Genomic DNA, 26,375 nt, shown 5'->3' with positions numbered 1-26,375 from the left:
ACAAATGCATTAATTTGAATAAGATCTTTGCACTGTGGTCACCTGGCCACATGAATAAACCCTCAGCATAAATATTTAATTATGGTTATATACCTGTGTGTCTTAGACTCTCCAGATGTGTTCTTACTCCACAGATGTCACAGCAAGCTCAGTTCATTATTATAATTTATAGTGAGGGGAAATCCTGACACCTGGTGGACAGATGACACCACTGCAGCGGGCTTAATCAGCTGCTCTCTGTTTGCGTGTGCCTCAGGTGTAGCAATGTACCGGTGATGAGGCTCCCTGAAGGCTCGGTTTGCTTCATCACACACTCCCTTTCTACTGTCTAATGTGTGTATCTGTCCCTCTTTATGTGTGTGGGAATGGACAGGTGTTAGAAGGTAAAAGCATGGGGGTTTTGGCTCCTCCTTTCTCTGCTGGTCAAAATCTTATCTTTATAACAAATCTTATATTTAAATACAGTGGTAGGAAAGAGGGGGAGTGTGTGTGTATGCTTACTGACAGAGTGCTGCCGTCTGTCCACAGTGGAAGTCGCTGATGAAGGAGGAGTGGGCCAAATGTTACGACCAGGCCCACGAGGAAGGACCGCTCCACAACCTGAACAGTCCAGCAGAGACAACGCACAGCAGAGCTGATGAAACACAGTGAAGGCAAAGAGCTTCTATCAGCTGATGAAGAGGCAGAGACAGAGGAGCAAGGCTCAGGGCTGGAGATGAGACCTTGTTTTTAAATAGTTTAAAGTAGTTAAACATTTTGGAGTACTATTGAACATTTACATTAATGGAAGAGACTGCGGAGGAGAACAATAACAATAAAACTGAGGTGCCAGAGCTCCCTCACATTGTATTGTGTACTTTTACAGAAGAAATCAGATCTTGAAATATCTTTAAATATCGTATTTTGCAAGATTAAACCAGTGTTTTCCAGCCTCTTGCAAAAGACATTGTGTAGCTGGGGCTCCTTGTTGCACTTCAGATGTCTGTAAGTTGTTAGCAGCTCCACCAAAGAGACATTTCACCTTATAACTTTTCAGACAGTTTCATCTAGATAACTGTTTTTTAGGCTGAAAGAGGTACAATTATATCATATTCCACAAAACCAAGCAGTGTATCAGAATTTTGTTTTCTTCTTTCACCTCCCATAAATCATCTCATGACCCCTCAGATTAATCTGATGACCCTTTAGAGGGGCCTGAGCCCTGGTCTGCAAACCACTAGCTAACTCTATATAGTTAAAACTAGCTCCACCTCCAGCAGTAAAATACTGCTTAAACTCTGATCTGGTCATTAATTAACAATCTAGTGATGTCACAATAATATATCAGTAATGAGTACTTTTACTTTTATACTTACATAATACTTCTGCATTTTTACTTGAGTAAGATTTTGAATACTTGGCTTCTACTCTGTGGTTTTGATACTTTGACTTAAGTAAAAGTTTTGAGTACCTTTTCCATCACTGTCACCAAAGTCATTAGAATTAATTCTTCCTGAAACAAATTTCATGGCATCCATTCAGTGGTTATTCAGATATTTCACCAGAGCACACAAACAATAACCTCATGGTGGCGCTAGAGGGAAAGTCAATATCATTAAAATATGTCCTCTGGGAATCATGAGAGACTCTGCAAACAGCAAGATAGCAAGAGGTGAATAAGCAATAAAAAACAAGTTACAGACTAACGACATAAAACAGATAAAATATGTCACAAGATCAAAATTTAAAAAATGAAATTCTAAAATCATAAGTGAAAATGCTAAAAAAAAAAAGTGCATAAAAGATCACATTTTAGAAGAGCTGGTGAACGTTTTTCAAATGAAACAATGAGAGAAGAAGAAAATATTGTTTATAAGTCACATCCACATGAAGGACCTAAACTCCATGCTTGAAATCTGAGTCACATTTTAACAGGGTTTGGTACTATTTCACCATAAATACATCAGGACTTCTTGCACCCCCCTTAAATTTTTCTTGCCCCTTTGAGTCCCCAACTGCACCAAATACATTCCAATTAGTTCATTAAATTTTCTGTTTTAAAGAATGACTTCTGTATTTGTGAATATTTAATAAAAACACCCTATAAGGTTAAAAGGCTTCCACACTAAAGTTTAAAGTCAGCTCCATACAGCAGTGGCAGATTAAGCAGATTAAATGAGAGCAGTGAGGATTGGGCAGGGAAGAACACAGCAACGCTCACATAAAATTTGTCAGTAGTTTATTCATCGATCCAACTGTACATAATGCAGTGAGAGAGGGACACCAGACGATGAGTAACATGGAGGATTACAACGATGCCAGTGCTATGGCAGCACCTGGAACACACCAACTATCAGCTGGACTGGAAATAATAGCCCTGCACAAGGAAACTGTTCAGGCCTTAATATGCACAGGCACCATAACAGTGTGTGTGTGTGTGTGTGTGTGCACGTGTGTGTGATTAAAAATATCAGATCGGATGAAAAACACACAAAAATGATTTTCAGTTCCACGAATGTAAAAGGGTGCTCTCTCTCGCTTTTCACTGGAATATTCACTCAGTTGTTTTTTCTTTTATTAGTCCATTCGTAGTTTGAGTACGTTGAAGCGAAGTGAAACGAGACGTGGGAGTGGCCAGATACAAAAGATTAGCTGATTAGCAGAAGTTTTTGTAATTCCATGTCTACACCATGTCTATCATTTTTACCCATACTTTTGTGCAATATCTCTCTTTGCATAGTAAATAAAAGTTAAATGTTTTTGTTGTTGACGTGCACCTAGCTTTTGTAGCATATTTTTCTTGCGGATTTTGGGGGACTCCCATATAGAATTATAAGCCCACTATAGTGATTGCATGCAGCGTTTCCAGTAGAGCTGAACTTGATTTCTAAGAGTTTATGAGAGCAAAAGGTAAAGCCGGTATAGTGGGTGTTGATGAGGACTGTTACGTGAGCCCTGGCCGGACAGGTGAGCGCCTGCGTGGACAGACTTCATGCCCTCACCAGTAGGAGGCACCACTGGCTGCAGACAGAGGGGAAAGTGCTCTGTGTGCAACAACATCCATATGTTCAGGTGATTGGTTCTTTGGCTTTTGAGTCACTGTCGAAGGTACTTCAGGGGCGGGGAAATCTTGACGTCAATCTGTCGTGATACCAGGCTGAATCCGTCTAGAACTGACATTGCTCTCCTCCACACCACCGCTGCTCCGTCCGCTGTCCTAACCTTTGACCTCTGCCCGGGCCATCACAGGAGGCTGTGCAGCGTGCGGTTACAGTTTTGGCCAAATCACAATTGCAGTTTTTTTTTCAATAACATTGCCAAAAACACCCGCTATACAACATGCTAAGATAAAAAACAAAAGCAATTTATGTCCTTGTAAAATATGCTGTTAATACCAAACCTGAACTCCTTATTTATGTACAATTTTGTGTGTGTACATCCACTACGTGAAATGCACTGCCCTTATGGGTCCTCACATGCAGCCTCCTTAATCGTCTATAGCACCTAAACGTGAACTATAGGAGCTTTAACCAGCTTTCCACTGTGTTTGCTTTTTAACCAGGCTATCTCCTGCATTAGATAATTCAGTTTTTTTTCTCTTTGTATGTTTTTTTGCAGTATATTCATAGCTTTCATAGCCATGCAGAGCCCTGCGGAGAGGGCTCTTCATGCCAGGGGGCCAGCAAGCAGCACGCTTTGTGCGGATAATCATGCCAGGTGAGAGAGTGGTGTGGATTCCGCCTGAACGCCTGTGCACTGGCACTAAAGGATGGAAGAGGAGCTCTGTCACTCTAGAGATCAGGGTGAGGGGTGTGGGTTTGTTATATGGGTGAGGTGGAGTTGAAAAGGCTGCATTTCTAATGTAACTACGATGGAATTTATTAAAATGTCCACTATGTCTTTTTCAAGTAAATCTAATGCCAAAGAACAGCAGCAGTAAGTGCAGTCCAGCTGTCAGGTAGCCAACTAAGGAAGCCTTGGAGGAGTCCGTCTGTGATTGCCATCTCTCCTTGGGTTAAATGGCTGTGGCGTTGGGGTCGTACCGCCGTTTCTTCACGTTTCTTATGAGGAGACAAGAAACAGGGGTCAGCGTGTGCTGTAATCACATGTGCAACACAGCTAGTGCAACCTGGACAAGCAACCACACTCATCTCTTCAGTGTGCAGCAGCAGACTTATAAGTAAAATGCCAAAAAATGTAACTGTTGTTATGATCACGAGTGGAAAATAAGTGTTTTTTTGAAGACATCACAATGCTGAAGACATTAAAGTGAGGAAAGGCTGGTCCATGTTGGAGGCAGTCAGAGGTATTTATATTCACAAGCCTTGCACATGCTTATTCATGATGGTTGACAGGAAACACACTGAAGACCAGTGTCAAGAGATTATTTTCAGTTAAGTCGTTATATATTCTTTAGTGTTTTAATGAAAAAAAGGAAACTTCACCCAGTTTATTGAGCAAAAGAACAATGATATCCGAATTTTGAATGCTTGTGAATATAAATACCCTCTGTGGCCTTCTTCTTCTTGCGCGTGCAACATCAGGTCACAAGGTGAAGAAGTGTAGGAGACATGTCTCATTACCAGTTTTGATGGGAAAGACATTAGTTCCACTCAAAACATAACCATCTGGGAGGAAAGAGCTAACATAAAATGTACTCTATAGAGGAGGGAAAGAGGAGACGACCACGTAAACAACAACCACAGCAGCAGCAGCAGCAGCAGCAGCAACGATAACTACCACCACAACAGTGGGACAACAACGACAACAGGAGTGATGCATAACCTCCCCGTACTGTGGCTTGCTGTGGGGCTTCTATCGCTCTGTCATGCACCTGTTCCAATAGTAGCCCAGTTGATGGCGGCACTATTGCTGTGCGTGGTTCATGCAGTGCGGTGCGTCGTGTCTGTACCAGGTCTGTGAAGCAGGCAGCAATGGCAGCTGGTGTGGGCGGGTCCGAGAGTCCTGCTCTGCTCTAGGGCGGAGACTGGCCATCGAGGCGGGTGTGGCCAGCCACGGCACAAAGGCTGCGGCCAACAATAAGGTCCTGTCTCTCTGTGTGTGCGTGTGTCGCTCTCACTACTCCATTTAAAGTCTCACCCTCAAACGGTCATGGATTGAGAAAGAGATCATGGAAGTGATGAGAGCACGACAACCCTGGACCACATCACTCTGGGTTTGGCTCAGCCTTTGTGCAATGAACTGACCTCCTCCAAATCAACAAGTCAACATGCAGAAATGTTTCGTTTCTTTATCACTTTACTTCTTTTTTTTTTCCTTTCTTTTGGTGACAACCATGATGCTTTGCTATCTGGCATGCTTTGGTGGCTGTAGGATTGTATCTCTCAGTTACTCCTTAAGCCTATTTAGATTAAGATGTGTAACACCCCTGTTGCTCAAGACAGCAGGCTAGTTAGCAGCAGATTGGAACTTATTGACACTTTGGTACAATAAAGTACATTTCCTGGCTACACAGAGACATTATAGAGGTCTATCTTTAGAGTTCAGAGGGGAAATATAATTTAAACTGATTTATACAAGCATACATTTAACCATTTAGCTGTTAAAAGTATTCTTTCCGCTCTGTTATCAGCTCCTTCACTGAACATGCATGTCAAGCATTGAGCTCTGCCCGTCCAATCAGTTTGAGTTTCTGCTACAGATCCACGGACGACGCCCACACGGAGCCCACTGTCTCTCCGAATCACCCTTTTGCACACCTACACCCTTGAGCATCATCCCTCTTCCATAGCACGACCAGGACTGCACACAGGGTGAAGTTCACATACGTGTTTTCCACGTGTGTCTCAGCGTAAAAATGCGTAATGCGTGTGTTTGGTCCACCCTGGGGTCCATATTCTGTAGCAGGAGCTCAAACCCTGGTGTCTAGAAGCAGCAGGGATGCTAGAGTTACAGCAGGAGAGGCATGCGGCGTGTTGCTTACTTAAAGCCCCATCCAGTCCCCCCCAGCACTATGGCAGCCACAAGGATGGCTCCGGCGATGGAGCCTATAATTAGATTGGTGGCACTAGGACCTGTAAAGGGTTATGGGGAAAAAGACATGAGTTTCTATACTCACTTACTGTATAAATAACATGTAACTATACAATGACGATTTCACATGGAACAGAAAACATAACCATAAGTATACTATTACAGTAAAATGACTGAATCTGAGAATGTATTTTGCATGCTTTTCAGCCCCCTTCAGTGTGTAACATGAATATAAGGAAGTAAAGGCCCTGGGAATATTTAAATTTATCTGGTGTCAGTTGAGGTGGTGATTATCAGTGGTTTGTCTGTTAAGGTTGTGCAGACGACTAGACCCTGGTCATCCATCAGTGTACAGGTCGATTTAAACAGAGACTGACAGGTGATATGTGCATATGTGGCCTGCAGTATGAGCAGTAGAAAATGTTTTTAGGGGTCCCAGTCACCACACAGCCTACCACTGACTGACAAGCCAGGTCACTAACTGGACACTTCTCAGGACTGTTTTCCATCTAAATGCCCCACATGCCCCAGAAAGGAGAGGATCACAGGAGCAACCACATAACGACTAAGAATAAGAGAAAGAAAAGGGAGGAGAAGAGGGAGGATGGAGAAAGAGGCTTGTCGTAATGGGGAACAACAGGAAGTGGCAGGAGAGGAGGAGGAGGAGGAGGAGGAGCAGGAGGAGGAGGAATCCATCAATCAATCACACAACACTGAAAACATCCAATCACATGACAATTATATGGTCATCACCAACACACAAGAAAACACAAAGCCACCGGGACGCACACACGGGCTCAGGCCGGCTCACGAGACCGCCCGCACACTGAGGCACCACTATGAGAGGAAGAGCTGTGAAAGGGTTAAAGATGCTTACTCTATTCCCCACCCTGTGCCTCCAAAAATCACCCCCAGGGCCAGAATGGTCCCTGCTACTGCCCCTATCAGCCTGTTAGTGGCCACGCTCACTGTGCAGAGGGAAAAGGAGCATTATTACCACCCTGTCAAAAACAAACAGCAGGCTTCTGCTTCAGAGTCATGGATGAAGTGACACGGTTCCCTCTGGGACGCTTCCCACCCCCTTAAACCACCTCCCCGTCCCCCCTGTGGTCAATCTATCAGGTGTACAGCAGAACTGTGTGTTCATCTTCTGAATCAAAGTACACAAATGTATCACTGCTTTCTTATTCTCCTTCAGTCACCTTTTTTACATGTGAAGTCTTTACAACCCTGGTACACCTGTGAAACTCACCTCTAAGAATCTGCGCTGACTCAGATCTAACAGTGTGACTGAGAATGACATTGCAGTATTGCAGAACAACATATACAGAATATGAGTCAGAGTGAATCTTGGCTAAATCAAATGAGTGCACATAAACATGTGTGTTATTCATCCTATCAGGCGCCAGAGGTTGAAAGAGGTGGAAACCGACCCTTGGGTCCTTCGTCCTGAGCGTCCTCAGGCTTTTTAGGTGGGTCAGGCATGCTACAGTCTGTCCCCGCCCAGGTGGTGTCACAGGTGCATGTGGCTTCATTGTTGCACACCTGTACAGATCAGACAGAAATAGATGAGTGACGAGGGGAACGTAAGAGCTGTAAATAAAAGTGCTGACACAAGTGTGCTTTTTTTGGGAGCTATCGCCATTGGCACCATCCCCAGCTGCCTTTACACTGAGCATATATAGAAGGTTAGTGTTCATCCACAGTTAATACAGGCTCACACACACACACTACAGTGTAAAGATGAGGCTGATAAAGATGAAGACACACTTGTGGAAACTGATCTAGCTTAATTATATCACAGCTCTACAGTGGCATTCTTTAAAAAAAAAACGGATGTAATTATGCAACCAGCAGAGCTGCTCTGCAACCAGATCTTCATCTAATTGGTTGAATTACACAACAATGGCTGGAAGCAATGAACTACGATGGGCTGGAGTCACATATGCTTTACTCACAGCAGATATTTTGACTTGTGATAGTGGGAAGCGTAGAAGTGTTACTAATATCACTAATACTGGCTCTTAGCGTCCCGGGCAGTGTGACAGCGAGCCAGCATGCACGATACCAGGACCTGAAAACTTGAGCAGCTAAATGGAATTCGGCCATCGTGTGATTTTGCCACGATGACATGTAAGTATAAAAAGTTATGAGAGCAACGTTCTATGACCCAAAAATAGCAGATGTCTCTCAAAGCAAAAACGATGTTGCTAATAACACATGTGCCAACAGTTCAGACAAACTATGACCAACTGCGGAGCAGCCCGCCATATATGACACGCAGCTTCTGTAAATTCACCTATGTCAAGAAATGCTTGTACACATTGTGCTTGATTGACATCTCTGTCACTGCTCCTGTTAGGGGGCGGGACAATGTGCATCTTTACATCTCTTATCGTGATATAAAATCCAAGCAGCTCCACCCAACTTCCACCTGAGTTACTGAAAACACCTGTGTGGGGTGCAAAGCCTCTAAGAAATATCTTCAGACTCACAGACCCCTTTACATTTTGAGTCTGTACCCTTGCTTTTATTGAATATTACCTCAAGTTTTATTCTCACTTATTCTTGTTATTCTACTCTGTTTTATTACATGTTTGTGTTTCTCATCTTTTACTTTATTTGTCTATATCTTTTAAGAATTTCTATAAAATTTGATGTAATGTACGAAAGGTGCTGTACAACTAAAGTTTATAAGGGCTGTATTTCATTTAAGTGTGTCAGTACCAGGGCGCAGGTATTGTGCATCAGTGGACACAACAACAAATCATTCATGTCATTAGTTAGAACAGTGCTTTTCCAGTGTAAATATCAGTGAGAACGAATAAGTTATTAGCAAATCAGGGAGAGTACACACAGGACTGAAGTCTAGCAAGTATCTGACTGAGCCCGGCCATTCATACTGTTCATGTTGGACCAATCAGTGACCTGTGAGTAATGAGACAAAACCACGTGATGAACAACTTTTTAAAGCTGCAGCATTATCCAATAACCTTTTTGCCTAACAACCTGCTTTGAAGCTGATTTTGTTGACTTGTTATCTCATGTTCCCAGAACAGCCACCATGTTATTTGAGTTTGAAAAATGCATTTGTCCAGTTTATGTTGGTGTTTGAATGAAGGATCTGTCTCTCATTTATTGTAAAGCCTTACTGAAGTGATGTTCGTTCCAAGCAAACGCTATTCAGCCTTGCTAGACCACAAAGATCTTAGCATAAATTCTGGGTTCATTTACACCAGAACTCACCCCATGGGCAGAGCACACCTGTCCATTAGGTCCACTCGGGCAAGTGCTCATGTTGAGGGACTGGATGGGCAGACACTTGCGGTCAAGGCACATCATTGACGGCCCACAGGGAGTCCCATCCTCCACGTAGCCTAAATCGGTCTCGTCGTCCAAAAGGACATGGCCACCACTGTGAGGTAAGGATGGAGGGAAGGAGAGGAGGGAAAGATAAAGGACATAGGAGAGGTGGGGAGAAGAGGAGGGAATAAAAACTCATACAAGAAAGATTACACCAGACATGACAAGAACGGGACTACTGACTGATTCAATACGCTTCCAGGACATGAACAGGTCTTATTATGTAGCACACGTGTTTACCTGCAGTCTACCAGCCTGCCTTGATGGTTGAAGGAGGCCGGGGTAATATCACCTTTCATTATTCCGATGCGTGGGCTGCGGCCAATGTTGGTACACAAAAGATAACCGCAGAACACATCGCTGAAAAAGACGAGAGAGAAATCTGTACAGATGCTTTTCCTCCACATGTTACACATTTAACTTGTCAGGTCTTTCACATCTATCATCACTTTTAAATCCTGTCTTAAGACCCAACTTGTTACTTTTGAGTCCATTTAATACTTAATGTAACTCGATGATTGTTTTAATTTAGTCTGCTGCAGTTGCTTACCTATTTATTTTCTTTTTAGATATTTAATTGGATTTGAAATCTCTCCGTACAGCAACGTTTTGTTGTTTTTAAATGTTCCTTCATGGCAAGCCATTAAATTTATTTTCAGTTATGGAAAGTATTTAGAGAGCTGGAATCACTTTGGTCAGTCAGCCTTTCTGCCAAACACGATATTGCAACTGAAAAACTGTTGCAAAACTGCTGGAGCCTCCAACTGCAAACAAAGTCAATTAGTGCTCTGAAACAGCTGTTTTAAGTCTGTGTCATAATGATGGCATGTCGATGAGCGGACCACATAACAATAAAAGAAAAAACTCAATGACTTTCATAGGAATGAATAGCTGCCATCTTGGGGTCCAGTATCGTAAAATACATTAAAAGCTTTTAAGGACGATGTTCCTTTAAGTGATGTGGCCTCTGTTCTCCTCTACTGGTTGGCTTCAAAACAACTTGAATCTCCACCAATGTTGGGAATAAATGATAATAAGGAAGGATCAAAGCCCAGCCTCTGTGTACAAATAGAAAGCGCTGTCATGCTGACATGTAAAGAGGAAATTCCATAGTTAATTTAATTATCCTTCCTTTGAAACTCACTGTTTGCTACACTGGATCCATTTTTCTCCATCCTTTCCACAGTTGCCCTTCTCTGTGCCCTCCGTGTTCAGCTTCTCATAGCAGAATTTCTCGGAGCCTCCAGACTCTGAGGAAAAGAGAGGACGGGTGAAAAAAGCCTCTTTTCATACAGTATCTCTGTATGATGATACTCTGACACTCCACTAATAGGAGCTAAAGCGAGGAAGGAATGCTAATCTTACTTGGCCCCCAGATGTATTTACACTGGTTCTCTCTGGTCTTGCACTCTCCATTGTAGCAGCGGCCCTACAGAGAGAATAAGATAAGAAAATACATTCTCAGTCTGCTGCTCCCAAACTGCTACTCTGATGGATGACTGCCCCTTTTTAGACCAACGTGTATTTTTAATGTCATCAGTCTGCATACCTGGTTTACCTGGCAGAGGTAACCATCTTGTTTATGAAGGTTGGGAGGGCACTGCAAATAGTCACAAACATAAGACTTCTTCTTACCCATGCACATTATCTTCAACATGCAAAGAATGAACAGTTTGAAAGCAAAATAACCAAAGTAACAGTGTAACACAAGAACACCTGTCCAGAGTCCCCAGAGCAGGTTTCTGAGATATCACAGTCGTTCACAGCATAGCGGCAACTGTAACCTCGTGGATAAAACTGGCAAGAAAAGCAGAGAGGATACAAGTCTAAATTAAAGTTCCTGAAGTATAAAAGAATATTTTTATGCTGTAGAACATTCAGAAGGGGCCAAACTCGTACCAGACATGTGTTGTTGCAGCACGGGCCGTCACTGCAGTGCGCCCCGTTGGCGAGGGAACACTTCTTGCAGCATTCCTTGTAGCACTCCTAAAAACAAACACGGAAAGAGTCTGACCCACCTGAACGAACGGACGACGACAAACGGACTTCCTGAAGTAAAAGAAACTCACGGCTCTCGCTCCACAGTCGCACTCCTCTCCCACTTCTACAAATCCGTTACCGCATTCTGTCGGCTCGAACAGCTGCCAGAAGAAGAGTGGCAGAGTGTAAAGGACGAGGCAGAGCGATGCGTGATTCGTGACAGTTGTGATGTGCAAAGGAGAGGGGCAGAGTCTAACCTTGGTGGGCCTGTTAAACAGACACGAGCCGCCACCTTTCAAAAGGAACTCCTTGTAGTCTGTGATGCTGCATTTGGAGAATCTCCGTGGGTGTTGAACCCTGAAGAGAGAGAAAAAGGGTGATAATTAACCAGAAAGTGCCGACCAATGAGGATGGAAGCATGGTTCAAAATGCTGTGGGGCGCTGTGTGTGTGATGAGCTGCCAGTGTGACAACTCAGAGCTCTACACTCTCTATTTTCACTTCTGTTTCTAAGCTATTTATTGATGACTAATGTCTTAGAGTTACTTAGTGTTTACTGTGTATGTTCACAAATTCTGTAAGGTTCATTAAGTTAAATTTATGACTTTTTACAGACTACACATAGAAAGTAATCTAATACCTGTTTCAGAATCTTACCATCCAAAGTATGACAGCACAATGGGAAACCAGTGGGGATGAAACAGCCTAGAATTATTCATTTTCATGTAAAAATGTTTTCAGTATTTCCCAGCAGTATATAGCAATAATTCCAAATAATATAATTAACTGACTTAATATAATTTGAACCTGGATATAGCTGCTACAGCCTGCAGTAGTGAGTGTTTGCTGCAGGTTTAATGGTGCTAACTGAAACTCCACAAAAAGGGATTGAAAAGCCTCCTGCAGCCCAATCTGTCGAAATAATCCCAGTACTTACTTATAAATGTAACGTCTCCTGACAGCTCTAAATCTAATACAGAAACATCTTATAACTGACATTAATGCCTCAACAGACAAGAAGAGACATTTAATACCTTCCAAGGTCTTTTTGTGAGGAAACTAGACTTTTGAAGACCTGCAGATACCCTGTGAGAATACTGTCAGAATATTATGAGACTAAAGTCAAAGCATGGATCAGTCTACATTAACATTTTGTCAAATTAAGATTTAATTTACACAACTGCTATCTGTAATTCATCAAGCAGCCTCCATGCTTCTGGCCTGGCAGTTCACTCACATTAGAGCAAAACAAACAATCGTGTTTTATTTCTGGCATTGTAGATGCAGCATAACCATGACGAGTGTTACATGCCCCCATTCAGCAAAAATAAAAACTAAATAATGCGTGAAGAGTGACTGTAACATTTAATTACTGATTAAAAAGCTGCAATCAAAGGCCTTGATGATAACATCAAGCTGCTAAACTACAGTAATTGTTCCACTGTCGCTCTCTTGTGTGTGTGTGTGTGTGTGTGTGTGTGTGTGTGTGTGTGTGTGTGCTTTAGGAGTGTGTTGGACATTACCCAGTGTCTTCCATTATGCAACCAGTCCACGTCTCAACACAACCACATTCCTCTGCAAACAGGAAAGAGAGAAGAAAAAAAAGCCACAGACAGACACAGAGAGATGAAATAGTGCACAGATAGAAGACAATTAAAGCATTCAAATCAAATACGTTAACATGATTGTATTCCAGTATCGATCAGTGGGTTTAGCACTTGACTCCTAAAAGCTTTCATCTAAATAATGAAGAATTCCTCCACTTCATTTTTCACTGACGCACTCACGATCCACCTGTCAAGCTCGGCCGGCTCTGGGACCATAAAAAGAATCTCTCTGATATGTTGAGCTTGCAGTCTTCAAACATGGCAGCTGCTAAGAGTCTAACTTTGCCTCATTAGGCACTGTGATAAAAATATGATCTTAAAACTAATGGCATAAATCCTTCTCAAGCCTGACTCAGCTAGGTCTACTTTTGGACCACTCTTTTTCCAAGACAATCAGCGCCTCTCTCCATCTGTCACTTCTGGAACAGATACGAGTTGACAAGAGACAGGTTGGTCCAGTCAAAAGGCATCTTTTTAGTTTTACAGGCGCCATCTGCCACTTTAAAGACATTTAAGTGTCTAGACCTCAAATCTAAGACAACCCAACCTTTTCAAATGAAATCTACAGAAATTTGTACCGTCTTATACACAGGCCATTTAGAACTAACGGTAGGTTGCTTTAATACAACTGAGATGTTCACCACAGTGATGTCTGAAGGGTCAGTGAACACAACACACAAAACAACAAATTATCCTACTTACACCCAGAGGTATTGAGCCATGCTTTCAGATATCTGCTGTCATGCCAATACAAATGAGGATAGTTGAATTTTTGATGCTCAAAGCATTGAAAAATGACATTTTTTAAAGAAACATGCTCTTTAAACAACCATGTCTGAATAACATGTGTTTGATGTATACTTCTCTTGGATGCCGGGTCCCATTGGATGCCCAGGTTCTGAGCCAGGCTCTGGGATAAAGACCCTGCCATGGCCAAGCTGTTGCCATACTGTGGGCACAGCAGAGACCAGGGATTATTCACCTGCAGTCACACACACTGTGATATGTGTGGACAGACATTAGACAGAAAATCTGACCTCATTGACCCCCACTCCGCGGCTCACAGAACACATGCCCCCAAAGTACGCTGCGCTGCTCCTGCGGTAGTGGAAGGTCACATTTCTACAAGAATGATCGAAGATAGAGGCAGACATGAACAACAGGTGAAGAATAAAAACAAACACAAACCAAAGAGTGATAGAAACAGATTTTGTTTTAGTAACCAACTTACGAGATGAGGTGCACAGCATCGGCGTGGTGTTTGATGCTCTGCTGCCGGTACTTGGCGAAATCCCGCAGCATTTCAAGCGGCCTCACGCTGATGGGGATGTGATCCTTGTCTGTCCAGATCTCCACAGCAACGAGCACCACACGCGTATGTAGTTGCTCTTTGAAGACCTGCCATTGAAGTGCGCAGTGAACGGGAGGGGAGCGAGAGGCAGAGAGAGACAGAAGCAACAGCACGGGGAGAGGAGAACAACACTGGGTGTGAATTTGAATCTGTACTGTCTGAGGAGGAGGGATGAGGGGACGCAGCACACTGGGGAAAAGGAGGAACAGGGGGGTGTTAATGCACATGATGACAACACAGAGCAAACACCGGCATAGCATGGTGAAAGACTAACAATGAGACAGCTGAAGCGCCGACTCGGGGTTACACAGATGTACTCCATTATGACACATGACGAGGTCTTCAGTTGTGCCATACTGAGCAAAATATTAATGGGAGCACTCTCTAAGGACATATTTGGAAGCCACCATTGTCTTGGTGCCTCTGTGTTGCACTGTATGCACTTGTTGTATAAGTGGCTGCCTTATCATGAGTGAAATGTTGCATTCTGCCGTACTCAGCCTTCAATGCTAACATCAGCGTGCTAACTTTCTCATGATGATAATAAAAATGCAAACATGCTGATGTTCAGCAGGTATAATGTTTACCATGTTCACCATCTTAGCTGAATGCGTAACCATGCTAACATTTACTGGTTAGCACTCAAATGATGTCTGGTTGCTGCTGGTGGTGCTATAGAAAAAGTCATTGGGATTCATTTTTTGGGGAAAATTTAAAATCTTGTAGACTTAGACATATATTACTGGAAATTTGTGTGGGAAATTTCACCTGCTTGTGGCAGCAGATGAAATGTCTGGAATGACCTAATCATTAGGGTTCATCCTCTGGAGACCATGAATGTCAATTTCATGGCAATCTATGTGATATTTGTTGAGCTATTTCAGTCTGGACCAAAGTGGTGAACCAACCCTCCACCCTGCCATCCCTCGAGCCACGTCACTAGAGTGGCTAAAAAAGAGAGCAAACTGTGTGTGTGTGAAATCTGAAAGGCTTCGGTATGAAGCACACACTAAACATGTCCAAGGGTAACTGAAGAGTTTACTCACAGCATCCACAAGGTTCACCACTGACTTGGCAAAATTCCTCGTGTGCTGCTTGGTCTTGTGTCGCTTAAACTGCAGGCACAAAGAAAAAGAACAAATGCAAAGACATACACGTGTAAGATGCAGTGATTTGATGGCTGTCACTCAATAAAGTAGCTCACCCTTCAGGGAGTCTGTCTGAAATGTTAATGAGTTTTCTAACTAGCTGTACACAGTAAAGTGAAAGCAGGCCTTTCTTGTTGCTGTGGCTTTCAGTGAGAACATACATGTATACACATACCATACTGTGGTCACTGACAATCATGATCTCCAAATACTTCATCTCCTCAAATATACTGCGAGGCATCTACAAAACAAAAAAACATCAGCAATTATCAGGTATTGACTGTTTTCTTTTTCACAGTCCCATTATGACAAAAAGATAGACTTTGATCATGCACACGATTGCATAGTTATTAAACTCATTGTATAATGTGGGTGAATTCAAGTTTGCTGCACTACTTAATAATAAAGACGTGAGATCAGAGACTTACTGCTCGCTTTTTCCTGCGCTTCAGCCAGGACAAGTCATCCAGCTCTGAGAAGAGCTGCTCCTCCTCAACTGTGAACACACACAGGGAATTTCCACACACATATTAAGTATTTACAACTGGGTATGCCTCTCTCATGAGTTCACACCCACGGGGATGTGTTTTTCTTATTTTTCTTTTCCCTGAAATATCCCAAATTGTTTCCCAGAGTTTCTCTGAAGTACTGCGTTAAATTAAGTATGCTAGACTAGAGTTTGACATCAATTTCTAACAATAACAACAGTTAATTCCAGTTTACTCCTCAGTTGTACTAATCAAAAAACTATTTATTATAAAATGTTTAACTGTCACCAGCCATTAAAGTTTTGGCCTTTTTTGACCACATTTCATTGCTAAAGCCCCAGGATTCACTATTTTTGGCAACACTTGCATGCTTTGTGAAGGTGTCAGGGAGGTCAAGAGAGGTGTGGTGGTGGTCAGAGGTGGAGGACTGATGGAAAAGGTTATGTAAGATGACAGACAGCGCTGATGGAAACCCTTACCCTGTTCCTCTGAATCACTGTCCCAGTGAAGAGAGGCTGTTCTTTTTAATTTGTGAGGCCTTGCAGCTGTATCCTGTAGGGATGAGGTAAACAAGTGTTAAAAGATTAATGAGGGACTGGGACAGGCAGGCACTGGCGCTGGTGAGGGACAGTGTTTACTACAAAAACTCTTGAGAGTTAACTTGCACGTAAAGTAGAACATTAAAACTTAGTGAAGTAAATATGAAACAGATGTGGACTAATAAAACTGAACAGTGTAATAATTCAATATCATTGTTTACAGAAATAGTCAGACATTTTGAGAAAGCTTGTTCACTTTCTTTCCGTGAGTTATTGATACCGCTCTCATGTCTGTCTCTTAAATATGAAGCTCCGGCCAGCAGCTGTTTTGCTTAGCTTAACAAAAGGACGGAAAGCAGGGGGAAACAGCTAGCTGGCTCTGTCTGAAGAATGAAAAAAATCTCTGACCAGCATCTCTAAATCTCACTAACAAATATGCTGTATCTCCTTTGTTTAGTCTTTGAAAACGACAGTTTCCTGTTTTTCTGGGTTGTTATGTGCAGGACTATTTCTTGGATGGGAGGAGTGACTTCCTGTCATCGCTGTGAGGTTGCCAGGTAACCAGCTGTGACTTTAGCAAGTCACTGCGCCAGGCCAAGAAGTAGTCCCCCACATAACCCACTGTAAAATCACAATGTGTCGTTTTTACATTTCCTTTGTAATGACATGTAAATAAATGAACTACAGTGAGCTTCAGAGCTGCTGGTAGGTAGAAATGTAAACTTAGGACAGAGACAGGCTAGCTGTTTCCTCCTGTTTCCAGTCTTTGTGCTAAGCTACAGTAAGCGAACTGGCTGCTGGCAGTACCTTCATCCATCTAACAAGCGTATTTCCCACTGTCTTTAAGTATCTACAATAAACAAAATTTACTATTGAGGCGATTGTTTCAAATAGAAGGAATTACTTTTGTTCTGCTGTGAAACGGCTGTTTGGCTGCAGCGCCAAGTGAACCTGGTGGACATGTAATGCACAACGCTGCACTGCTTCAGAGATTACATGGATGTGATTTTGCCTGATGCCTACTCGGTGGTGGAAGTATTCATTTATTTTACTTGAGCCCCCTAATGAAGGTTTCACTTTAGTAAAAGTAGAAAAGCAATAACAGCAAACTATACTTAAAGAATTCAAGTAAAAGTTCTTGTTGGACAGAACGGTGCCTTTCAGAGTTAAATTATCATTATATATATTATTGGAATATTATTACTGATGCTTTAACATGCAAACAGTATATCAGTGCTATAGCTGGTGACAGTGGAGCTCATCTTAACTACTTAAATACTGTTGGATAGTTAAAGCACAGTATCATATTCTGTAAATTGATCACATCATTAAAAGAGAAAAAGTACTTAGTTACATTTCAACACTGAACATACAGAAATCATAAATATCCCTATGACTAATCTGGTTTTGATTTAAACCATGTTGCCCAGCCCTACTACTACTAATAATAATACTAATATAATAGTATATTCAGTTATTAAATCAAGTCAACCTTAAAACAATGTTCAAATTGAGTATATGTACTAGAACTTAAACCACTGCATTCAATAAGATGTTGAAATCACTTTGGCCAGACATGCTTCATTGTCTCTTTGGTCGGACATCGTCAGGTGAAAATGTCAACAGCAGTCAGGGTAGAGGCTGTTTCTCATGTGCGGTGGAGGTGATGTGACATGAGTAGCGAGACAAAACCTTTGTGTGATACATATTCTGGTTCTCTGCGACAGGAATGACTTACGATAGAATGAGTCTGCTGTAAGGGCTCAATTAGATACATGTAGACTCCATCGTCAAACATCCCGCTGCCAGGCAGAGAGAGGCGAGAAGGGAGAGAAGACAGTCGATACTGAGTCAATAGGAGCAGAGATGAGTGTATCCACAGATACTCTGAACGCGCGAGGATTAAACACAACTCTGCTGTTCACTTACTGCAGCCCGTTGCAGGTAGATAAGGCCACATGGGAGTTATCGTTCCCTCTCACCTGGCCGTGGTAGTAACAGTGCTCGCCGCCCTGAGGGAAGAAGACACAGTGCTAATGCATCATCACAGCAAACCCCAGCCATAACGAAAGCAGCATTACTGGCAACAGAACACACAGCGCTGTTTATACATTGACAGATGGCTCAGATTCGCCATTACATGGTGAATGTGTCATATTTTTTACTTAATTATCATGTGTGCGGATTCTCTAACGCTCCGAGGAGGTAACAGCTTGTCTCACAGATGCCAATTTGGTATATTTGCGATGCATTTCTGTAGGGGGTCTATTCTTGTTAAGATGTGCAGTTAATGCATCGCAAGGTGGATCCTGGCACTATCTGTGACTCAGCTGTCAGATCCAGGGTGAGCAGAGGACATTCACACCCCTCACTCTCCCTCTGTCGCTCTCCCTTCACCCACCCCACGCTGCACTGATACTGCAGAGGGCTTTCTCTCCCTCGTCACGTGACCAGAGCTCCAGCAGGAGGATGCAGGGGGAGCAAAACCCTGCTGATTCAGCTACAGTATGCCCAGCCCAGCCCAGCCTGAATCAGCAGCAGCAGCAGCAGGAAGAAGCCATCTCTCATTCCCTGTTCATCCCTCTCTCTCCTTCTGTTCTTTAAAAATCATATACTTTCACATTTTAATCTACCTATGCAAGTCTATCTATCTATCTATTACTCACTCTTCTTCCTGTACATTTTGTTCTTTTTCTTGGCCTGCAAAAAAAGATTTCCTGGATGTAACTGCAGTTGTTTGGATGACACACGACAGTTGCAGTGTTGATTTGATTACCAGAGGGCCTGACAATAACAGAAAACATGCAAACTGATTTACGGGAACTCGCAGCCGTCCCTGTCTTTTGTTTCAAAGCCTATTTCCTGAAGAGGAGACAAAGCATATTTGTGCCTTTTTGCTTCCCTGACAATGTGCATGACCGTACAAAATAGAAACAGCAGGACACACTGTACCAGCAGGAGGAATCAGACTCCCCCAAGACAAGAAAAATGTGTATATGTATACGTGTAACATTTTTGCCAAGACTAGAGAAGAAGTTACCTTTGACATAACAGGTTTGCCGCCCTCATAGTGGATCTCAACATAATCTGAAGACAGCAAGTCACTGTGAAAAGTAGATTTCATTCGGTTAGGCTGGAAGGACGTGATGCAGTGACAATAAAAACACATAAGAGCTTGTCGGTCTTTGCTTTCTCTGACTCACGTGTTGTGGTTTTGAACTAGCGGTGAGTACTGCTTTGGTTGGCGTTTAAACAAGAACACTCATCACCACTGTGCCTGGATTAGCCTGCACAAACACTCCCATGGCATCCCAAAAGTGCAGTGGAGATGTTAAATGTTGCCAGCCCTCAGGAAAAATTATGATGCATTTACTTCTCAGGATAATTAATTATCACAGGCAGCGGCTGCACAAACAAAACTGTGTTTGGTAGATTAAAAATTCTTTCAAAAGCATGTAAATAAATATGGTCAGAACAAGATGGAAAAAGCAGAGTTAGTCACTAATTTTGAAACTACATTTTACATGACCAGCCTTTTCTCTAATCTTCCAAATTTAGATCAGTGGCTGAGAAAGAGCACATAACAGGAACAGAAACAAGTAACTTCATCTGAAAGCTGCCAATGACGCCTAATGTGATAAATGATGTGAGGCCTCGGCTTCACCTTGAACACAACAGTCCTCCCGGCAGTTCCCGCTGTCTGAGTCAGCGTCCCTCACCCGTTCCACACACTCAATCTGTTAGCTGACAGCTGACTTCAAGAGACTGCGATTTCTGCCACAATGGCGCTTTTTCTCTGAGTAACCTTGCAAATCAAACACATCCTATCCTCCGTTGACATATAGTGGCATCGCAGCACAAAAAAAAAGAGAAAAAGAAAAGATGGACGTGATGGATCTGTCTTGTGACACCAGCGGTGTGACATTTTTGAGTGATGCTCAGCAGCATGTAAGCAGGAAGTGCACCATTATGAGGGGAGAGTCGAGGCATGAGCGGCGTCTGCAAGAGATTCCTGAGTGAGGGGCTATTTATAGCTTGACAGATGAGGCAGGGCGAGGAGAGTGGGCCATGCTAGAGTGCACTGGTGTTTGTGAGTGTGTTTGGGCAGCACTGCAGAGCACGAAGGGGTGAAGCACTGGGATGAGAGTGCATCACGATGTGTGTGTGTGTGTGTGTTTAAGTGTCTGAGAGAGCTGTGAACGTGTGTGAAGATCATGAGAAGGGAGTCCTGCCCTGAGGTCTCTCGGTCCACAGGAGACTGAGTGCCACGCTGCAGCAGCAGAGGAAAGCGAGACAGAGGCGAGGCAGAGAGGGAGGACCAAAAAACTGCAGGAGGTTCTTAGGTCTGGCGACAGATCAAATGCAGCTCTGAATCCTGTAGCGACACATGGCGTTGTCATCACTGTTCATGCCTCTAACACATGGAAATAATCTGTTCTGTGTCCAGAGAAACTCTGAGGACAGGCCAGAAGCACTAAAGATATTCACCTTTCTCGTTTCAATTTCTCAACAAAGGAGCGACTTCCTTGCTTTGCAGTCCAACGTGCAGTAAGAGGTGAGCACATAAAGTAGCACCCATTGGCAGGTTGCGGACCTATCTATATTTAGATCAGTACTGTCGCAGCTTCACCACCAAGCAGAATTCAAACCCCTGTTCTCACACAAAAAAAAGGCACACACCGAAGTTAGCTCATGTATCTCACAAATAACCTACGGTCCAAGCAAACAGCTGGGAATCAAGGTCACACTTTCAAGCCTCTCTACTGCTGGAAAGAGTTCCTGTTGTATTACGTCTGGCAATGCACAGGGCGACATCTGTTCAACATGATGCGCCGTGAGCGTCGGCCTACTGTGAGGTTGTGTGAATTGGGAATGACAGGACTGTCTCTGTGCATATATGCTATTATATTATATATACATATTACAGACTATACCTGCAGAAACAATATTTCACCTCTGCTTATCCATTTCCACAAAACCACTCTGAATATATTACATTTAGATCAGAATGAAGACAGACAGAAACATTGAAGATATCAGAGCAGAGCATGACTCTCCCTTTGGCCTTGCAGATAGCATCGTGTTCAGCAAATGTAGCCAGATACGTCGTCTCCAAACAATGTAGAGCTCAACAGTAAATTAATCACATCTGCAGTATTTCCTACATTATCTGACCTTGCACATTTGCACAATAAGACACATTCTGTTCACTTTTATTCACTGCAGATAGCTGCTGAAATCTGCTAAATTATGCTAAACTACAACAGACATGGCAGAGCATCTGTCATTACTGTGTGTCAACAGCTAGCAAAATAAAACAAAAATGTCCTCCACCAACTTAGTAGAGCTTTCCATTATTATTATTATTATTTTTTGCTGATATGATGAAATTCCACTCGAAGCTAGATGGTGGGATGGTGGTGTTTTCACAATATTAAAGTAGATATGAAAATAACCCAGGTTTATGACATGTCCTCAGAGGTGGCTCTGGCAAGCTGTTAACCAGACTAAAAATCAAACCACAGAAATATGTGAGTCTTAACATCGAATAGCACTCAGCCGTGCAGACAATATAGAATTACAATATTTTATTACAGGATCCAGCTTTAAATCGCATTAAGGGGCCTGAAATTCAATTAGCATGCCAAAGTCCTTGTCCACATGTACATTAAGCCTTCACATATGTGGACCGGCTACTTTGTGAAGGGAGTTAATCAATATCATTGAGTGTCCAGATCCTCGTGTCTCCAAACAGGACGGTGAAGATAGTCCGCAGAATCTCTCAGCCTAGTTTGATGCAAAATAATTAAGCCTCATTAAATATCGAGACTTTGGTTTTCCAAGTCATTTTGTAAAACAGTTCGTCTTTGTCTGGCGTCTGGCAGCTGAACTAGGATCGCTCTTAGCACTCGGAGGATTCTGGAAACCGTCGTGCTGACCTAATCACAGCTTCCCTGATTACATTATCTTCCACTGACGCTGCATTAATCACTGATCTGACATATAACAGTACATATCATTTACAAACATCACACATCTACACACGGGAATCACAAGGGATGTCATTTTGGGTTTCAGCTATGGCACACATTGCCTGCTCACAGGGTCAGTATCTTGCACGGATACGTCCAAGGTCGTTTCTGATTCCTAAGACCAGACTTAGGAAGGGTTTTCATAGTCAAACAGCTTAATGATGTTCATCTGAAATGTATCTTTGTTCAGCCTCACTCAACTTGTGCTTTGTGTCATGGCATCAACAACACGTAGCCCATGATTCATGATTCCAGTTTAATCAAGTTTTTGATTGTCTTCTGAATGGTGCGCAGGTATTACAGGGATCAGGAAGTTCAACTTACTGACCATGTTTTTTGTGTGTTTCCTCAAACAAATGTTTATTTTGTTTAACTTTTCCCTACAAAATACAGCATAGAGTGCCCATTAGCCAGCATTTAAATTGGTGCAACTTAATAGACCTGCGTTAAGAAATAAAACGCAAAAAAACCCATCAGCTGTTCATGCAGTGGTTTCCTATATTTTGTTGTGTGCTAAAGCACTTTCTGTCATTTCCAAAGAGATTGTCAGTTTGGATCTGTTGTGGCAGAAATGTTTGGACAATGTTTACACAGCTTCGCTTTAACCTCAGGATGAGTAAAGACACTGACGTTCCACAATTTTCAACCATCTGCCCATCGCTGTCAACATGACCTTGACAGCAGATGCTGTTGTGAGAGACGTTCAAATCACTCACACTGGAAGTTCAAGCACAAGTCTACAAGTTTGTTTTGATTAAAGGGAAATTCCAGTTTATTTCAACCTGGTGTGTCTCCCATAAATGCGGTTACTGTGACTCTACGGGTTGTGCTAACTTGGCACTTGCCACCTCCGTTGTAGAGATTCCGGGAAACAAGGACACGCAGGGCAAGCTGCATAAGCCGCCCACAGCTTCACCACTGTTTTGAAGCGTCACAGAACACTTCTTGCCTGGAAATCACCAACATCACGATCTCAGTCTGTGTGCTACAGGATGTAATGCGTTTCTTGAGCCTCGAAAGAATGAAATGTGCAAGTAGAGGACGAAATGATCATTTCACTAGAAAAATGACAACCTTTTATTTCCTATTTTAACAGCCCGTCTGTGTCGCCTCCTCAATGAGACTCACCTGTCTGGTCAAATGTGTTTATTTATCTGGTCTTCTGTCCCGCCCTTGTCTGTCTAATTGATACCACACTGTAGTTTTATAATAAAATCACTGCTCTGTAGTATTTTATTTAATTGAATTGATTAAGGCTACCTGGGTTGGTGGATGGATTTGTCTGAATTTTCTGGATGTATATTGTTGCTTATTTTTGTTGTTGTTTTTCCCCACTGTGACTTTTAAATATAGAAAAAGGGAAATACTGGACTGTCAAATCTTGTCTGCAATACTATACATTTACACTATTAAAAAAGAATTGTTTCATCTAAAATGAATGACTGTAGTTCGATGAGATGAGGAGGACTTACTTGTTCAGTGCTAGATCCAGAACAAACCTGGAGCCAAAAGCCTCTAACTGGAAACTGGCTTGGGCGAGGTGGACTGCCTGTAAGAAAGAAAAGAGCAGTCACTGCAAATGACGCCAGCTTCAGCATCATCTACAGCGCGTCGCACAAATAACAGATGTAGCGGACAAATGGCAGAAGGTGATGTGCAGTGGGTATACTGGAAGAAATGCTTCCTTCAGCATGGTCGCGCTGGCATAATTCCAGTTCTTAAATTCATGAAGCTTATCTGTTAATGTGCTGTGATGAGTATCTTTGGTTTGTCTGACACTGTGCAGTAAATGGCTTTAACGATGGGGCTAAGATTTAAGACAAGCCATAATATGGAATTAAAACTTCGAAGCCTTAACCACACTGCATGCTATTAGGCGACTAAACACTCCAGCTATTGATCAAGACAGTATTTCTATAATATAACTTGTCATCCAGTATCCATCCTCATCATCCATCCCTCCTCGATGTTGGCTTACCTGGCCCTCTGTGGCTTGGTTCTTTGCCCGGGTGTCCAAGTCATGGTAGGTACTCTCAGAGTCCTCGTTTAGGTAGTAGATCAACCGCGAGGGGTAGGTGATCACATGCTCTACTGCATGGTGTGTACTGTTGTCTGTGGCAGGTGCTGCAGTTGCCTGTTGCTTCAGCAGGGCTGGTACTGCGTCCCTCTCAGCCTTGTCCTCTACTCCTTGAGAAACTGCGAGAGAATATCCACCGCACAGACATGAAAAAGCTGGCCGGACCACATGCACACACACAGAGCCAGCTGTCATCCTTTTTTCATGAAACGCATTGATGATACTGAGGCAAGTGGCCACGGCTTTACTGCAATTCTTCAGAACACAGTTCAGTTAGACTGGTTACATGCTATAATATACTGACAACCACATTTGGCAGTTAAGCTGATTTAAATCCAGAATATATATTGCTTCATTTCTTTGAGAGGTACTTTTGTTATGCTTATTGCCAAAGTAAAAACTCTGCACCAGACAGATAAATGCAGTGTGCATTATGCAATACTAATCCAAATAGCCTCAGACAACAACAGCACATAATATCATGCACTTGGGCAAGCAGAGTCTCAGTGACTTTTAATACAATTGTGGTGATCATACATAGTAAAGAGCACTATATTTTATAAGCTGAACAAAAGATGCTGAGATGCTGTAGTCTGCCTCATGCACCATCACGCTGAAGACGCCGCATATTAAATGAAACAATTCTCTCATTTTCTGCAAAGAAAAAAACGCGTTGCTGTGCACCTGCAGCACATCGTCGCATGTTATTCTAGCCAAACACCGAAAGTGAAAAGGTGTATTTACGGACATTAAAGTGACAGAAAAGCCAGCAGGCTATCGCAGTACGTACCGGATGACGCTAGTGATGGATGAAGCCAAGGCGAGAGGACGCTGACGAGCAAAGTGGCCAGAAATATCAAATGCATGATTCATATTTGATTACTGAAATATCTCAGTATCAACACATCAACGCAGTGAATAGCTTGCGGCCCATCGCGGCGTGTTGGTGGTGCCGTGCCGGGGGGGGCTTTCTTCACGGATCCAGGAGGCACCGGTGCTGCTGCTGCAGTAGCGGTTGAGGAGGAGGAGGAGGAGGAGTGCGAGGAGGAGGGGAGGGGGGAGCAGAAAGAAGGCGGTGGCCAGGCAGCTACTGGAAGTCAAACGGTAGACTCCTCCTCGGTGAGCACAAATATGTCCTTCCTCGCTCCGGGACCACAGGAAGCCCGTGCAGGTGACCTTAAAGACACGGCTGTGAAATCACATCAACCAGAAAAAAAACAGGAAGTGACCTCCTGACACTGGTAGTCACACACAAGCAAAAATAAGAATAACAATTAATTTTATTAATTAAACACAGAACACGATTTCTGTTACGATTATGATTAAAAATAAACGTAAAACCAAATACTTAACGTTTTAGCATCTAATAGGTATGTTTTAGGAGAGGATACAAATAGCTAGCCAGCTAGCATTTGCTAGATTTAGCTAGTTAGCTAACATTTGCTAGATTTAGCTACCTTTTTTAATTTCAAGGTTATGACTGGTTTGAAGACAAATGTAAATTTTACCTCTACTTCTCAGTGGTGGAAAAACTATAGATTTTTAAAAAATCTTATTATTTGTTTTTGTTTGTTTTTTTTTACCAATATTACATTCAAATATTCCACGAGTAAAAGTACTGAATTCATAATTTAAGCAAAACAGACATGCAGAGGTATTAGCAGTAAAATGTACATGCGTACCAAATGTAAAAGCTACATTAATGGCGAAGCTCATTAAAGCAAAGTTAACTACTTTATATCCTGTTGTTGAATGATTAACCTATTACAGTGTATCATATGGTAGAAGCCAGTTCTATGTTTTGTATGTAAAATCCTG

General features: G+C 42.6%; 1 protein-coding gene across 2 annotated transcripts; it reads right to left on the bottom strand.

Moving 5' to 3' along the window:
* Positions 1-2,201: 2,201 nt before the first annotated feature.
* On the bottom strand, positions 2,202-25,598 carry LOC121615696 (disintegrin and metalloproteinase domain-containing protein 23). Of its 2 annotated transcripts, XM_041950045.1 has the most exons (26): positions 25,348-25,598; positions 24,459-24,676; positions 23,953-24,029; positions 19,489-19,552; positions 18,378-18,460; positions 18,187-18,250; positions 16,389-16,461; positions 15,850-15,917; positions 15,597-15,662; positions 15,320-15,388; positions 14,154-14,320; positions 13,960-14,044; positions 13,784-13,871; positions 12,839-12,890; positions 11,574-11,673; positions 11,406-11,477; positions 11,236-11,322; positions 11,053-11,133; positions 10,886-10,936; positions 10,702-10,765; positions 10,481-10,586; positions 9,577-9,696; positions 9,220-9,388; positions 7,407-7,518; positions 5,924-6,014; positions 2,202-4,040 (listed from the first exon to the last, which is right to left on the bottom strand). In XM_041950045.1, exons 1-26 carry the CDS (start codon positions 25,421-25,423, stop codon positions 3,995-3,997), a joined length of 2,349 nt encoding a protein of 782 aa, XP_041805979.1. In that variant the 5' UTR covers positions 25,424-25,598; the 3' UTR covers positions 2,202-3,994. The 2 variants fall into 2 exon arrangements, with proteins under 2 accessions (XP_041805979.1, XP_041805980.1); XM_041950046.1 differs by lacking the exon at positions 5,924-6,014.
* Positions 25,599-26,375: the final 777 nt, after the last annotated feature.

This window comes from Chelmon rostratus, chromosome 13, assembly GCF_017976325.1.
Source record: "Chelmon rostratus isolate fCheRos1 chromosome 13, fCheRos1.pri, whole genome shotgun sequence".
In the NCBI taxonomy this organism is placed as follows: Eukaryota; Metazoa; Chordata; class Actinopteri; order Chaetodontiformes; family Chaetodontidae; genus Chelmon; species Chelmon rostratus.
The sequence above is the reverse complement of the archived record's forward strand: the minus strand, read 5'-3'. Positions and strand labels throughout refer to the sequence as shown.

Bases quoted from the DNA above. Each gene is read 5' to 3' on its own strand.
- LOC121615696 (XM_041950045.1), bottom strand. From the start codon at position 25,423: ATGCATTTGATATTTCTGGCCACTTTGCTCGTCAGCGTCCTCTCGCCT. The intron at 18,461-19,488 runs GTAACTTCTTCT...TTCTTCCCTCAG, and splicing joins GCAAACCTGTTATGTCAAAG to GGCGGCGAGCACTGTTACTA. The intron at 15,918-16,388 runs GTAAGGGTTTCC...GTGTGTTCACAG, and splicing joins CAGTGATTCAGAGGAACAGG to TTGAGGAGGAGCAGCTCTTC.